The 16,479-nt window shown below is 41.5% G+C and overlaps 2 protein-coding genes across 8 annotated transcripts in view; one reads left to right on the forward strand and one right to left on the reverse strand.

Moving 5' to 3' along the window:
• LOC120776780 overlaps nucleotides 1-16,479 on the forward strand; it is a 174,440-nt gene that overhangs the window by 20,249 nt on the left and 137,712 nt on the right. The gene's annotated exons all lie outside the window — the stretch shown is intronic.
• On the reverse strand, nucleotides 5,433-15,071 carry LOC120776781 (RE1-silencing transcription factor). 5 transcript variants are annotated; one of them, XM_040107764.1, is made up of 8 exons: nucleotides 14,807-15,071; nucleotides 12,494-12,645; nucleotides 12,145-12,420; nucleotides 11,835-12,075; nucleotides 11,128-11,776; nucleotides 10,852-11,042; nucleotides 9,824-10,041; nucleotides 5,433-6,014 (listed from the first exon to the last, which is right to left on the reverse strand). In XM_040107764.1, the coding sequence occupies exons 1-8, from the start codon at nucleotides 14,903-14,905 to the stop codon at nucleotides 5,846-5,848; spliced, it is 1,995 nt and encodes a 664-aa protein (XP_039963698.1). In that variant the 5' UTR covers nucleotides 14,906-15,071; the 3' UTR covers nucleotides 5,433-5,845. The 5 variants fall into 5 exon arrangements, with proteins under 5 accessions (XP_039963698.1, XP_039963697.1, XP_039963696.1 ...); XM_040107763.1 differs by having other exon boundaries at nucleotides 11,128-11,770; nucleotides 11,835-12,090; XM_040107762.1 differs by having other exon boundaries at nucleotides 11,835-12,090.

Consider the following 16,479-nt stretch of genomic DNA (forward strand, 5'->3'; position numbering starts at 1 on the left):
CTTTCCCTGCAACTACTGCGTCGAGTAATCCCAGAGCTAGATGGTTTTCATCCATTCGGACGACTTGACATAGCCAGCTTAGCCGCTTTCTCTTAATTCACTGAACTATGTCAATATTGTCCTATATCTCGTAAAGCTCATCGGTCCATCGATTGCGGTATTCGCGGTAAACGCCATTGCTAATGCGCAAAGGACCATAAATCTTACGCAGAACTTTTCTTTCGAAAACACGTATCGCCGACTTATCAGATGTCCATGCTTCTGCACCGCATAGCTGAACTGGAATAATATAGTTTGGTCCTTGTTTGTTGATGGAGGGCTTTACTTCTCAATTGCCTACTCAGTCCGAAGCACCTGTTGACTAGAGTTATTCTGGGTTGGATTTCGAGGCTGACATTGTTGTTGGTGTTAATGCTGGTTCCAAGATAAACGAAATTTTCTATGACTTCGATGTTCTTATTGTCAACTAGAACGTAGGATCAACTCGCGAGTGCGACGACTGTTTGTTTGATGATAGGAGATATTTCGTCTTGCCCTCGCTCACTACCGGACCCATTTGCTTCGCTTTCTTATCCAGTCTAGAAAAAGCAGAACTAACGGCGCGGTTGTTGAGCCCAATGATGTCAATATCATCGACGTCCGCCGACAGCTGTATGTTTTTATAGAAGATTGTACCTTCTCTATTCAGATCTGCAGCGCGAATTATTTTCTTCTGGAGTAGATTAAAGAAGTCACACGATAGGGTATCGAACGGCTCGGAGAGATCCTTCCCGATCTGGACGGAGCTTTTGGTATTGCTCAACGTCAGTTCACACAGCCGTATTAGTTTTCCGTGGATACCAAATTCAGGCATAGCAGCATAAAGGCAGCTCCTTTTCGTGCTGCCAAAAGAAGCTTTGAAAACGACGAAGAAATGGTGTGTGTCGGCCTTCACAAACGTCAATAATACCTTTGGGAAAAATGACCCGGGTAACGGTGCGCGCTTGCATGTGTGTTATCATTCAGAACGATAGAGAGAAAATCGAAAAGCAAAATAATACAAGCAAATTGAAGAGGAAGCCGAGAGTATACTTTATGTAAACTGCATAACGCATTACTGCTATTTTGCAACATTGCAACAATGCTCTTTTTCTGGACCGAAATACGAAATTTGAGCGGCTTGTATGTAAATGACAAAGAAATCAAATGAGTGCGTTTGCAGTGTAGCCCACAGGGCTGGCATTTTGGCACAACATGGTTGCGAATATGTCCTTGGAATGTGGCATCGGACTGAATAAATATATGCCACATCATTTGTATTGGAGAATAACTTCGGTGAATCGCATTTTCTTTTCTGAACTTTAAATGAGTTAACAAAACCAAACATTGCACAACCTGAACGCAAATATAAATATATATATACTATATATATAGTAAATATATGCTTGTTTTTGTATTTGTTTGTCTCTGTATTGGCTTTGCGCAAAATTTACGGCAATGCGCTGAAGTTGAAAGCAATTGGGAAAAAGTGCACAAACACACATTTGTTTTTACTTTGCTCCCTAATCCGATAAGAACCGAACAGCTAAGTTATTAGTTTATTCATGGCTGGAGTTATATTATTTGGCAGGCGAAAGCACACAGACACACACCATCCAACTTGCTATCCAATCCGTAAGCACGGCAAAGAACCAACTAAGACTTTATGCATCTGCGCTTAAAGGCGCTCGAAATTGAATATTTACATTATACCGTTATATACAACAGACATATATATGAACACGTTTGCGGCGTTTGGGCGTTCTTGTTTCGAATACTTAAAAGTCCAAATTTATAGAATAGAGTGTGCCCGTCGCCCTCAACGGTCAGAAAGCGGCCACGTTCACACTTGGCGGCCGTAAAATGACTACAGGAAGCGAGAGAGGCGCAGCTGCGACACTAACGAGTCCAACTAAACATATGGCGAAGCCAGTCCTGCCGGCGCTGGGGATATCATCACTTGCACTCTACGGCTATTTAGCTGCATTGGAGCAAAAGCTTTTGGCGCCGTGATGATCTGCAAGTGACGGAGGCCCAAGGAAGTGGCACATTGACTGGCCGGTGTTGGCTTGGCCAACAATGCGGGGCAGCGCTGCACACACGCCCCCAGACACAAACGAACTTTATCCTACGAAGTAAGCTGCACTGAATTTCATTCACATGAGAACATATTTACTTGCAGTGCTTTGTATTGGGAGGCATGTTGAGCTGCCACAAAATTTTCATAAGAAAATTGTAAGTCAAATAAGCATTTTTGCGGACTAGATATTGGAAAAATATATATAGTCGATAATGTGTATAGTATAGTGTGCTTAACCAGTCGAATTTTTGATGCTAGATATTTATGATTTGAAGAAGATCTCACAAATAAGTTTTGCTCTGACTTAGGTGGCAACGCAATGATTACAAAAGTAAACTTTTTCTTTATTTTTAGTTGATCTTTCATTAACTTCTACACTCAGTGTCTGCGACTATTTTGTGAGTCTCAACACTCGCTTCAGTGTTAAGACGCGGATAGATATTTTTCCTACCCTCGGAACCATAGGACTAAGTCGATTTATATAAATTTATTGGACCAATCGTTACAAGTCTTTAAAAACTTTCGAAATAGGCTCTTTTGCTTCGATGCAGTGCTGCCAAGGCGACACAGAAGGCATTCTCAGGAATAGCCTTGTCCCCTCTGTCGTCTCAAAATGCTTGCCGGTGGGACCACATCTGGGCTGTAGGGCGGCTGCGGAAGCGTTGGAATGCCGTCCTTGGATAGGTAGCTGTTCACAAGAAAGGCGGTGTGAGTCGGGGCGTGGTCGTGGTGCAACTTCCAATCGGCTGCGATGTCTTGTCGAACCCGATTGACCCTTCGTTTGAGTGTCTTGAGGACTTCCACGTAAAAGTTTGCGTGGACTGTTTGTCCAGGAGGAAAAAATTCATGGTGGTCGATGGCTTTGAAGTCAAAAAGACAATGAGCATCGTTTTCACTTTGAATTTGCTCATTCTTACGGTCCTCATCAGCGACCTCTTCCCGGCCCGCACAGCACCTCTTGCTAAAGCAACACCTTGGTAAGCTTGTTTGATCATATCAAACGTCTCTGTCTCAGATTTACTGAGTTTCACACAGAATTTAATTGCGCACCTCTGGTCTAACGAAAGCTGCATTTTCGGCTTGGACCACTCACAGAAACACGTCACGCGAAAATGTGTACCCTGACTCTCCAGGTGCTCGGAGACAACTGACCAGCAACTCGTTTGTTAGCTAGGAACGGCCTCTACCAAATCCAGTCGGTGGTCGGTCCTATTACTTTCCTAGGGAACCCTATAGCAAAACAATTGTTGTTGCTTTTAATACTCTTTCACATCATTTAAGGAGGTCGCAGATCAGTGGCAGGGTTTTTACTTCAAGACGATAACACCTTAAGAGTCCGCTAATATAATTAATATCGTATTGTCTGAGCTCGATTCAAAAATAAATAAATTTACACACTAACATCTCCCACATAATTTCCATTGTTAACGCGTATGGTTTCGAAGCAATCCTCGAGTATCTAAAATCAAAGGCTATATAACTGAAAGGTACCAACAAGCGAGATATGATATATCTTTTTCTCTCGCATTTTTGAAAATCTGTGTTTGTCTGTGCGTACATACGCGTTCTCATAAGTGGAATGTAGAACCCATTCCCCAAAATTGAAATGGAATTGACAATGGCGAACTCGCGGCATATATTTATACATTCCCCGCAGGAATCGACAAGAGTTTAGCGACATGAACTTTAGAAATATTCGGCGCAAAGTGTATAGGTCTTCCTCTTCCTCTTCTTCCCCCGGCGGGTACTGCATCGAATACTTTGAAAGCTGGAGTATTTTCATCCGTACGGACGACATGACCTAGCCAGCGTAGCCGCTGTTTCTTTAATCGCTGAACTATGTCAATGTCGTCGTATAACTCATAAAGTTCATCGTTCCACCGAATCCGATATTCGCCGTTGCCAATGCGCAAAGGACCATAAATTTTCCCCAGATCCTTTCTCTCAAAAATTCGTAACGTCGACTCATCCGAAGTTGTCATAGTCCATGCCTCTGCACCATTTAGCAAGATGGGGATGCTAAGTGACTTACAGAGTTTGATCTTTGTTCATCGAGAGAAGACTTTACTTCTTAATTGGCTACTCAGTCCGAAGTAGCACCTGTTGGCAAGAGTTATTCTGCGTTAGATTTCGAGGCTGACATTGTTGTTAATGTTAATACTGGTTCCGAATTTATGACTGTCAACAGTGACAAGGGAGCAAAGTTGCCAGTGCGACGACTGTTTGTTTAATAAGAGTAGCTATTTCGTCTTGCCCTGGCTCATTACCAGACCCACTTGCCTCGCTTCCTTACCCAGTCTGGAGTAAGCAGAAAGATATAACTGGAACTACAAAATAGAAAGAGAGAGAATGAGAATGGAAGATTAACACATTGCTTGTCATTGCAATCTTAACTTTGTTAACCGATCTTTTGGCTAACAACACGAAGGCCGACTTTAGGCTGTTGTATTTCCCTACAGGGCACGAGATGTAAGAGGCGCAAACACAGCCGTATTTAAGTGAGTACCCACAAAGGGAACTTGTTGACAATGAATTTGGCAGTTGGCAACGATTGGCAGCATTTGGCGGTTGGCAGTGAATCAAATCAAACACACTACCGTCCCCACACACACACACGTATGTTTATTGTTGTTATTATTGTGATTGCGATTGCGTTGCCTGCCACAATCGCATTCGTCTCGTAATCGCATTCAAATTCACAAATTTCGATTGTCAACGCAATTGATGCTGCCAACAAATGCAGATGTCAAAAGCGAAAAGTCGCTCTTGCTGCTGTTGTTGTTGTGGGTACTGCTGCCGCTGCCGTTGCCGTTGCCGCTGTCGATTATTCCCTGATTGACTGGCGTATGCAAAGTGGCAGTGATTTTCAGATAACTTTGGTACACAGTTAGCTGCAGCATGCCCATTTGCAACTTGTTGGAGTGGATTATTGTTGTGTCAATTGCATGTAAAACTGAAATTATTGACATTCTCATCTTTCGCTGCCACGCGGTTACGCTGCTTGTGCGCTTGCCTTGGCGACAAGTTTACATTAGTTCTGGAAACCATATGTTTGCGTTGCCGTCAATTTTATTTGGTTCTGTAATATTTTTAATACTTTTCTTCAGCACTCGAATTCAGCCTCCTTGGACGCCGCTGCAGGTATTCCCCTGCCCTGTATCCCCTGCACGAGAAGTCATTAAGGAAAGAGACACTCTTCTACTTCTTTTGTTATACGCATATATACAACATTATTTCGCCATAAAGCCAGCAGAACTGTATGTGGCAAGTTCATTGCTGGCTCTCGTCCTGTATTTCTTGAGTACCTCGGCTGCGTGAAAAAAAAGCCAGCAGGTGAATATGTATGTAATTTTGATTTATTGCAACGCTGCTTACTTTGGTTTGTCACAGGCGAATGGGAAATGAATTAAAATCGGGAAAAATTTACATAAAAACATTAAATATGTGTACATATATGTATGTAATGCCTGTAGTTGGCAAGTCTACATAAAAGCTAAATTTGAAATCTGCATTGACGCAGGACGCAAAGGCATCTCGGTATTTGAGGTTTCCAGTCGTGTACACTATATTTGTGGTGATGGTGGTCGTGAATGTGGCGGCGAAGCGGCGGCTGGTTGGTCGGCGCATCAGCTTGTGGCTTGCGGATCCCTTGTGCCGCCCGCCGCAGTTGTTGAGTTTAGCGGTAACATGGTTTTGATATTAGCATGCGTACATTTGCGCCGCAGTTCCGCCGTTCCGTGCGACAGGTTACGGCTGCAGCGCCACCTTTCTTATATCCACTTCAGCCGGCACCACGGGTGGCCGAACTTCAATGCCGCGCACTGGCTGTCGGTCCAAGTGATGAATTACTTTGTAAACTTCACTTCTATTCAAGTCGATTTTCTTTTCAGGCTTTTGATACTTCATGAAGTTGACTCTGTATGTGTGTGTGCGAGCATTGTGGTGGTCCGACATGCGCCGACATACGCCGAGCACAGCAGCGCAGAAAAAGCACGAACACGAATTAAATGGAATAAAATAGAGCACAAAGAGAAATTATTTTCAACATACAGCAAGTTGCTATGCAATAGTTGTAGCAATTGTACAGACATAATAGAAATGAGGAAAGCGGCAAAAAAGGTGAAATGTGAAATGTGAATTGTGAAATGGTGAAATGCTGGCTGCTGGTGGAAAAAGTATGAGTAAAATGAAAAGCATGTCGATAAAAACTATTGAATGTTGGATGAAATAAAATAAATTGCTTGGTGAGCAGGGACTTCAAACTGCCAGTCAGGCAGTCAGCCGTTCAGCTGGTCTAACATTGCGCTGACCCGACCGCTGAAGTTACACGCGAGCACGAGCATGAAGCGGGCGAAGGGTGGGGGGTTAGGAAAAACACGGAACAAACAAACATTAACGCACATGAATGAAAATTTGATTGAAGTGCAATTGATTGTTCATCACTCTTTGTCGTAATGATGCTGTGCGCGCGTGTGTGTGAGTGGTATTTATTGCGTCGATGAGTGTGCAATGTTCGGTTTTACATATATGTATGTATGTAAGTAATTCAAGAGTGGAAGACTGCACTGTCGTTTATTTCTTTATGGGAATTGTTCGACTGACAGTTGAAACTGCAATAACTTTTATTCAATATAATGTATACAAAAACAACAACATAAAAATTTAATTATATTTGTTAATATTTTATGAAACAAATTTTAATGGAGAAGAGGCAACTGTATTTCTTAAACGCGCCTGAAGTTTACACTTTACAATGAAAATATTTGGTAGATGAAAAAGTCTTTTCGTACTTCAATTCAAACTTCAACTTATTCTTTTTATATTTATAAAGAACTTTAATGAACCAAAGATGTATCATTTTGATCGATCACTTTTTGCTATTTTCCCACTAGAGACAGTATTTCATCAGTGTAAAACTTTTCTGGTTTCTCGGCGAAAAACTGCGACAAGTAATTTTCACAGGCTTCTCTTGAAGCCAAATTTACTCCATTAAGGGAGTTCTGCATTGACCGAAACAAATTGTAGTCCGATGGTGCAAGGTCAGGGCTATATGGTGGATGCATCAAAACTTCCCAGCCAAGCTCTCCCAGTTTTTGCCGAGTCATCAAAGATGTGTGTGTTCTAGCGCCGTCCTGATGGAAGACGAAGCCCTTTCTGTTGATCAGTTCTGTATATTTTTATTTCGATTGCTTGCTTCAATCTCATCAGTTGTTGACAGCAAAATATAGAATTACTCGTTCAACCAGGCTGGAGCAGCTCATAGTGGATAATTCTTTTCCAACCCCACCATTGTTGATGCCGTGGCGTTGCGTGGTCATTTTTGAACAGCTGTAACTTTTTTGCAGCTTCCCTGAATTTAATATTTTTTTTTGCCAAATGAAGCTTAAAATTTCACCTTTGCAATACTAAATGGTATGACACAATATGATTGATTGCACTGGATATATACGACTGCAACGACATCTATTGACAAAATACGAAAAGACTTTTTCGACTACCCAATATTCACGAGCTACAACCAGTTTAAAGCCTTTCGTTCGCTGAAAGTGCTGCAGCACAACTTTAAACTCTCACACACGAAAATAGCATACATAAATAGAACTCGGCAAGCTTGGAGTGCCTGCTTAGTGGAACCGTGTAGTGGTAGCATACAGCGCATATTTACATATATCAAAACCGACAGCTTATTTTATTTTCCGGCAGGATGGTCATTGGCATATGAAGTGATCTATCTTTACAAATTTCATTCGATTTGCTTTTCAAACAAACTATTCTCCGGTAAAACATAAAATAATAATGATTATTCTTTTCATTCGCATGTAGACTTTCTTAAGCTTTCTTAGCAGCGTATTTTATATTACATGAAGCTCCAACGTATTGCCGACCTAAGCAAGGTGTGCATGAACTGCCATATATAAAAACGTATGAACGTCCATATTGAAATCAGGCGAAGGATATTGGGTTGCGATCTTTGTGCAGCACTCGGCCAATTAAAAGTTAGCAGTTTCATTTGCTTAGCAAAATAGCAAAATGAATTTCCTTTAATTCACTACTAGATAAATAGAGAGTGCCAAATTCAACTTCGGATGAATAAATATGAACTATAGGCAACAAAAAAAAATACAACAAAGCTATGCAAAGGCTGATGAAACTCCACTACCTTCAATCTTCAATCGCAAGAGAATGAAAGGAATGCATTAATTGGCAAATAAATGTGTAATTGCTGCTGCTATTAAAAAATTAGCAAATATTCACGTGAAAGGCTGCACAATACACGAAGCAATGGATGAGAAAGTGAACATGAATCGAAAATAAATTGAATGGAAAATGCTATCACACACACATAATATAACCGTAAAAAATTCAATGGGTTGAAGATATGGACAGTTTGCTTCGAGCGCCGCCAATCACTAAATGGCAAATTGAATCGTGGCACAAAGGAAGTGAGGGTCGGACACAAAATCTTAATCAGGGTATGTCGAGGATATTGTTCTTCTATGCACACGCTCACATGCTCAAACGAACTTAAAAAGTACAAAAATGTGTATAAATTCATATTATTATAAATGTTAGTTGTATGTCGGTCCGTGTAAATCATTTCAGGCATACCTTGGGTCGTAGCCAAGCAACGGACTTTCAAATGTGCAACTGCGTTGGTGATATTTATGTAAATGCCGATGAGTGCCGACGAATGCAGATGTAATGAAATGTGCGCACAAATAACATTATGTAGATGATGTTTGGTTGTTGTTGTTGTCGTCAAATGCCATAGATCATGAAGTTGATACGAAAGTAAATGAAATGAGGGAAATGCAAAAAATGTTGTAAATAAAATAACTGTACAAATGGTGTGCGTAACTGCGTATTATTATTAAAAGCATTAAGTTGTTGATGAAATTAAACTGTATTATAGAGTCTCGAGGTCACAATCATGCAACAATATTAAAGTCAGCTGTCTGTGAGTTGAACTAAACTTTAATTTTGAACTTTATTAGAGTCGTGATCGAGCTTTAGATGAGATTTTTTTGCTTAACATCGGAGTGAAAGCTTTTACGCCAAATACTACCCTAATAATTCAACTCAGGCAAATGTCCGGGAATGTCTGTGAATAAACTATTTTTCTTCCTTGTAAGTTACATAATTCGTACCGCTAAATTTTAGTTCAGAGCTTAAAGCTGGCTTACGTTCCGACGGAATTTTATCGGTATTTGAAAACCTTGCATTCAGCTTACTCGCTTTATATGCTACTAACAAATGCAAGATTTCGTGTCCCACTCTCAAAAAGTTTACTCCTAAATGCGAAAAGATAGAGATTACAAATTTTTCTCTTTTGTGTCATTACAAAAAAACAACTATATTTTTTAAAATGCTGATGAGCTTTTTACTCACGCGACATCTAAGCAAATTGTATAATGCTTATAATAGAGAATGAAAAAGTTCGAGAGAGCTTTTAAGAACGAAAATTTCGAGAGAGCTCTTGCGACCTCTACTAAAACTAAGCAAATAAAGCCTATCCTTTTTTCATTGCTTAAACTCTTAATACGGCAGAAATATCAGTAGAGACAGCAAAACGTATACTCCTGGTTATGTGTGTATTTGCCCTGATCACAGAGGCAGCTCAATAAATAGTACCTTAGGTGAATATGATTATGCGCACAAAAATCGATTAAAATAAATAAAATAAAATATCACTTAAAAATAGAGGTGAGTTGCAAATATAGTTACCCCAATGTGGTGCCAGTTATGAGTTCCGCTTGCGCACTCAGGGTTTCCGCTATGAACTCGTCGTTGTAGGCATCCTTGGGTCGATACCAACGCCTGCCGCCGGGTAACACAAGCGGACGCTCGGAAGATGGTGTCAATGGGCCAAAGGCGCGTTTCGAGCGACGTGGATTGTTTTTGCGTTCCAATTGCTCCTCGAGTTCCTCGATCACATCGTTGCGCTGCCAGTTTCGAGGCCAGTTTTATGTAATTTACGGTCATTTCAAACTCAAACAAATATACATAAAGCGGGTATAGGTTATAGATATGTGTACGAGTGTGAAGTGGTAGTGGCATACGGCAATGCTCACGTGATAAATCAACGGTTACTTTAAGATTTAATTTTTGTTTGTGAATTTTGTGAGTCATGCGTAGGAAAACGAAAGCTGTAGTCGGGTTTTTGTTAAAATTCAGTATTTATTTGGTTTTCGGAAGGTATATATTTCTGCTAAAAATGATAAACTTTTGATATTGCGGTTGGATTTTGAGAAGCTGCCGATTTGGTTAAAGCACGCTCTTGCTTAAATTCTCATCTTCATAATTCAAAGCGTACTGTTTGCCGCTGTAAAAGACCAAAAGCTTTAAATAGGGCTATTATTTAGTGGATAATAAGATAATTGAAAATTCTTAGGGTTAAGTAATTAGATTGGTTCGGGTAATTAATTGAATTATATATTCCAAAAAAGTGAGCTCGAGGGTCGAGTCGGTAGTAATAACTAGTTATGTCTTTAACAGAAGTCGAATAGGAAGAAGGTTAGCTAAGGTTGTAATGTTTGACGTCAAAAATCTTGCACAACCGGCACTAATGGAGATTTTCTTGAAGGATTTTAATTACTAGATATTGTCAATATTCTCCCTCCCACAAAGTCCACATATCTAAATCTATTTATTAAATGAAGGATCCACTAAATCATTAACTTGAATTTCTATACTGGCAAGTATTTTGTGTAACTAGGAAACCACATTATTTGATAAAAAGTAGTGTTACCAACCTTTTGTTTCTTTGCATTCTGTTCCTCCTCCATTTGCTGTGTATCTTCCTTATTTTGTTTTGCCTCCTGAAGCTTCGCTGCGTCCAAAGTTGGCGCATCAGTTGCAATGCTTTCTGTGACCTCCTCTGCAACCGCAGTAACATTCTCAGTAACTGAACCATCCTGTTCGCGACTTGAGTCCAGCTCTTTTGCTATAAATGGAAGAAGAACGTTGAGTGAACCTACTTCCTATACTTCTTCTTAGCTTAACATTACTTCTCCACAAACAAAACTTACTTTCGCCTTCCGCTTTATTCACTTCAGCGTCTTCATCTATCTTTTCTAGATTAATTGAGCGCGTCTCAGCTAAAGCTGGAACGGGAGTTGGCGATGGCTGAGATCCGGTCTGTAACTGGAACGCTGGCAGAAGTGTTGCCAACTGCTTTGTGACTGCGTCGAGTGTGGATTGTATGGTGGAGGGAAGGGAAGAAAGTGCGGCCAATTGGCGTTGCACGTCGGCGAGTTGACGTTCCAAAGCTAGTTCCTCTTCGGTTTTTTCACGTTGTGGTATGGAGTTTTTAGGTTCGGTAGAAACTTCTGGCGCAGCTGTAGTATCATTTGCTGTTGTAGACTCTTCAAGTTTCTCTACCAATATTGGTGTCGTCTCCTTTGTGGACGATATTTCTTCGTTATTGCTTTGACCCTCTTCTCCGTTTTCTGCTTGGTTTTCGCCAGCCAATATTATTTTGTCAACCGTGTCTACTTGTTCACCCTCTTTGTCCTCAGCTGGTGGTTCGACTATAATTTTTACTTCTTCCAAATTAGGCAATTCGCTGTCAGTTGGTGGAGGTTCTTCAATTTCCTCAACTTTTGGTGGTGACGGTTGCTTACTTTCAACTGGCACTGTCGGTTCAACTGGTTCTGTTGGTGGTACGATTGGCTGGGGCTAACAATCGAAAGTTGATTAACAGAAATAATTAGATAACTATAGTTTAGCTTTTTACCATCGGTGATACTGAACGCGATCTTGGGGCTGATTTAACTATCTTAACCTTGTATGCATTGGCGGCTCTGCGCTCAGCCTCGATTTGTTCCTTGCTCTTCGGTATGGGACGATCAGGCTTTACCAGAAACGTTGACCACTTTTTGTTTTCCTTTTCTTTCTCAGCTCTTGTTTTGGTGGCATCTTCATTGAGTGTTCGCAACACATCGCTGGTCATACAGACACCAGGCTTGGGAAAAAGTCTGTAGAAATTTACGCTAATATAATAAAGATTAACAAATAATCATGCATATATTGCAAACGAAACGCACCCCAAGACGTTATGCTCGGTTAGGACCTCTGATTCACCCGAAAGCACTGCGGCGATTTCTTCTTCCACCAACTTGATTTCCGTTTCTTCCGAAAGCACCGACGACGGTCGTTCTGGAAGCTCGGGTAAAATCTCTGTCCGCAGCTCCACTTCATCTTCCAGTTGAGGAGGAATCGGGCTCTTACGTCCACTTATATCGATGAAAGTTAGTGGCGTTGTGGGGCGCTCGGCTCCGTAAACAGGGAACATTTTCGGCACCAATTGCTCTTCGCCCTCACTGCGAAGCAAATACCATTAGAATGTAAAAATAACTCTTAACCCACCACAATGATCTTGTACTATCCATTTACCGTTGAACACCGATGTAGAACACATTTCCACAGTGCCTAATTACTTTGTCTGCCTCTTCGTGTGTCAGTGGCGAGGTGGCTGTGTCGTTAATGCGTACAATGACGTCACCTTCACACAAACCGGCCTCCTCGGCTATGCTGCCCTCATTGACCTAAATTAACGAAAAAGTAATACGAAATATATGAAAATCAAACACCAGCCAAGGGCCTCCTACACAAACAAGAACCATTAAAATGAAAAGGAATAATAACATTAAATTTCCTTTCGCACAGTCGCCGCAATGAGTCAAGTGGCGGCCTGTTTGCTAGGTCAGTGTGTTAATTTCGGCAATGAACTTTTTCACATGCCCACGATGGGGCCCCCCCAGAGAAGTGCGTGACAGCGAATACGACAGCCTCATTTGTTTGCGTTCTCACTTCGCGTCCGGTGCTGCTTCGCGGCGGCGGCATTGAATGAAAATGGTCCTGCCTTCGTGGTTTCCTTTCTGTTTATTTGCCTGTCTGGCTAGACATTGAAGTATTGCGAGTTACCCGATGACAGTTGTCGGCTCAGCGAAAGCGCGCCGCGCAGGCAGCGCCAGTGAAGCGCTCACCTCGACGCCGCTGGCGCTGGGCAAGAAGCACGCCAGTGAAGCTATGAAACTGTGTGTGTACACAGAAGTGGGGCAATAAAATGCGAAGAATGCAAATACGCAACGGGACAAAAGAAACTCCAAGTTTATGGCAAAACAATGAGTGATAAAATGGAGTACGCACTCAGATTTCCTCTCGACGACATTCGCCAAGGCAGATACATATATGCAGACTGTAAAAGCACACACCTTTTATCTCAGCTTTTCCGTTATCAATTAAATAGTCGGTTCCTTGTTCGTGGAAACCACCACTCAATTGTACATTGGATTTTCAAATGGAGTTATGTGACAACTCAAGCAATAAGAAAAGCTCTTTGAGGCATAGACTATGGGGAAAGGCGTTGTTAGCTTTAATGGTATGGCAGTTTATCTTTTAAATCTATTTACTAATTTAGAGAGATCATTAACACTTTTTACTATATATTAAAAAATAAAAATAAACAAGAAGGCTGAAGCAAATGTGAATATGAAAGAGAGCTCAAAGGTGAGCATTGTCAGCTATGTAATTCGCTACAACTTATGCGGAACAAAACTGGGAATTCTTCAGAATTTAGTTTTCATATTTTGAGAGAACTGCATTTTACTCTCTCAAATTATATTTACCATTCTTTCGGAAACACTTCACGAACTCAGATGTATTTCCTTTTATATACCTTAATCAAAACGCTTTTAGTCCATGTTTCTTTGATCCATTTCGCTTCGAGTTCATTTTATTTGAACCAACACGCCTTAAATTTGCTCTCATATAAACTTGACTGTGTGTAACGGTGAACATAAGGTGTGTGTAATTAAAAATACGAACGAAAGAAGCTAATGCTAATGAGTGCGTAAGTGAGAGAGAGAGAGAGCAGAGAGTAGTGTGGCATTAATGCGAAAGTTAGCTGACAATAATGGCGATGTGATGATTGATGGTTTGACAGATTGAAAAGAGGGCAACGTGGAAGGTTGGCCGACTTGCTGATTAAATAAAGGCAAAGCAGCGACGTTGCGGAGCGATCCTTTGCTCGGCTTTCGTTCATTTTTTCGTTTCATTTGTATGACTGTAGCTATGTGTGTGCGGCCATGTGTAGATATCCGAGCGTGTCTTATCGCATTGTGCTGTCGCACGCACACACTGTCACCCACACATGTGCACTCAAATGAAGGCGATAATAAGCGCATTTGAGTTTGTGTGTGTGCGTTTACCGCACTCTTGCGTGTTGATTGGCAATAATAATAAAATATTTTATGGCCTGTTAATGTTAACGAAAAGTCATTTTAATTATTATTCCATTTGTCGCCATGCTAGCTAGCAAGTGGTCCTTTATATATTTTCCTTCATAGCTTCATAGCAAAATGCACATTAAAGCTGTAAAAGTTGCAGCGCTCTGCCGTTTATTGCCAACATCGTTGAAAGCGAGCGTTTTAATTCTTCAGCCTCACACATACACACGGCCAGCTCACACGCGCACGTACTTACGCACACAACAACGCAGCGAACTTTTCACTACAGTTACGTAATTCCATTTGACCACAAAATTTTTCATTGTTACATTTTTCGCTTTACTGCCGTGGTTGCAGGAGTACCCGAAACCCAAAATGGCCCTGCCGCTGCCCCACCGGCTTGGCCAATGGAGCGCTCATAATAAATAGAATTTCGTAGGCATAAATCCGATTTTGCGTGTGCTACGCGTCCACTAACCTTAACGACCGTCAGCGGAAATTCGAAGTCCGCACCGCCGACCAAACGAAAGCCCCAAGACACGTTCTCGAAGCGACACATTTTAATATCGATCACCATTTTGTATGTTTCAATTTATGCTCCACTTCTTGCGGCAATATTGATAATAGATTTACGACGATTAATAAATTTCCCGTGCAATTAGTTTGCGCTCGGTGTTAGCCCAGCCACTTGGCTAGCAGATGCTACGGCGGTGTAGTGAATATTGGCAACTGACGCGACGACGGCGATGACCATCGGGCGACTACTAGCCGCTTGCCTGTTGGCGCTTGGCGGTGAGTGCTGCTCGACCGGCAGCCGATGTTGCTGTTGTTACTTGTTGCATCGTCTGTATCGCTACTCCTGCTGTAAAGTCACGAACCTCACGGCTGCCAATCGCTTCCTCATTTTCTTGCCACACAACAAACCACACACTCACACACAAAGCCATGCACACACTCACGCGCAACTTCGTTAGCTCGTCGCTGGCTGATAATGAAATTTATGTCGTTGAGTGTGACCGGCTGGCTAATAAAGTGGCTGCCGCTAACCGCGCGCCTGTCCGTCGGACAATCAATACAATTTGCCGTGGCGACGTGACTGGCTGACAGCCATTTCTCATTGATTGGGCACTAAGATGTTGGCGATAATTTATTTCTATTTATTTCTGTTGCTTTGGCATTTTCAGCTCTAATGCGTTCGCCGCAGTTTCTGGCTTGTTTCTCAATCGCTTTATTTGCCATGTTTATTCACTTTCTATTGGCTCGCTCATTTATTGTCGCATGGCTTCTGCATTGCGTTATTTTGTTGTGGCACGAATTGCTCGCCAATTTTTGCGGAACACAATTCGATTTGTTTTAATGCAATTTCTCACTTTCGGACTAAGAGTTTATTGTAAGAGCCTTGTTATCGCCAATTATCGGCAACGTTATCACAAGCAAAAATGGAGGAGATGTTAGAGATCATGCGTAAAGCATCAGATTCTTACCGCCTGGAGGTGTTAACGAAGCTCGGTTTTGTAGAGCAGGCGTTCGATTAAAAAGAAAGAACCTCATTCAGTCATTCAAGAGAGCAAAGATGCTTAGTTAGCCGTTTTGCTCCACAAGACATTTAACAATATATAGAAATATGGTAGCATATAGCCCATGAAGGCTTGAGAACAAAGCGAGTATCAAAAAGATTCGAGAACTTCTTCTGTACTGGCGTAGACACCGCTTACCCTTCTCTCATCAGATGTTGCTATCAGTCATGCCTCCGCAATATATAGCAGGATAGGGATGATGAGTGACTTGTAGAATTCTGCCTTTAATCGTCGGGAGAGGACTTTACTTCTCAATTGCCTACTCAGTCCGAAGTAACACCTGCAAGGGTTATTCTACATTGGATTTCGAGACTAACGTTGTTGTTGGTGTTAAAACTAGTTCCAAGATAGACGAAATTATCTACGACTTCGGAGTTATGACTGTCAACAGTGACGGGGGAGCTTAATCACGAGTGCGAAGACTATTTGTTTGATGACAGTAGATCTTTCGTCTTGTCCTCGTTCACTGTTAGTCCCATTTTCTTCGCGTTTTTATTCAGTCTAGAAAAAGAAGGACTAGCGGCGCGGTAGTGATTCCAATGATGTCAATATCAGCAGGAGGATGTTATCCAGA

This window comes from Bactrocera tryoni, chromosome 5 (genome assembly GCF_016617805.1).
Source record: "Bactrocera tryoni isolate S06 chromosome 5, CSIRO_BtryS06_freeze2, whole genome shotgun sequence".
Taxonomy (NCBI): Eukaryota; Metazoa; Arthropoda; class Insecta; order Diptera; family Tephritidae; genus Bactrocera; species Bactrocera tryoni.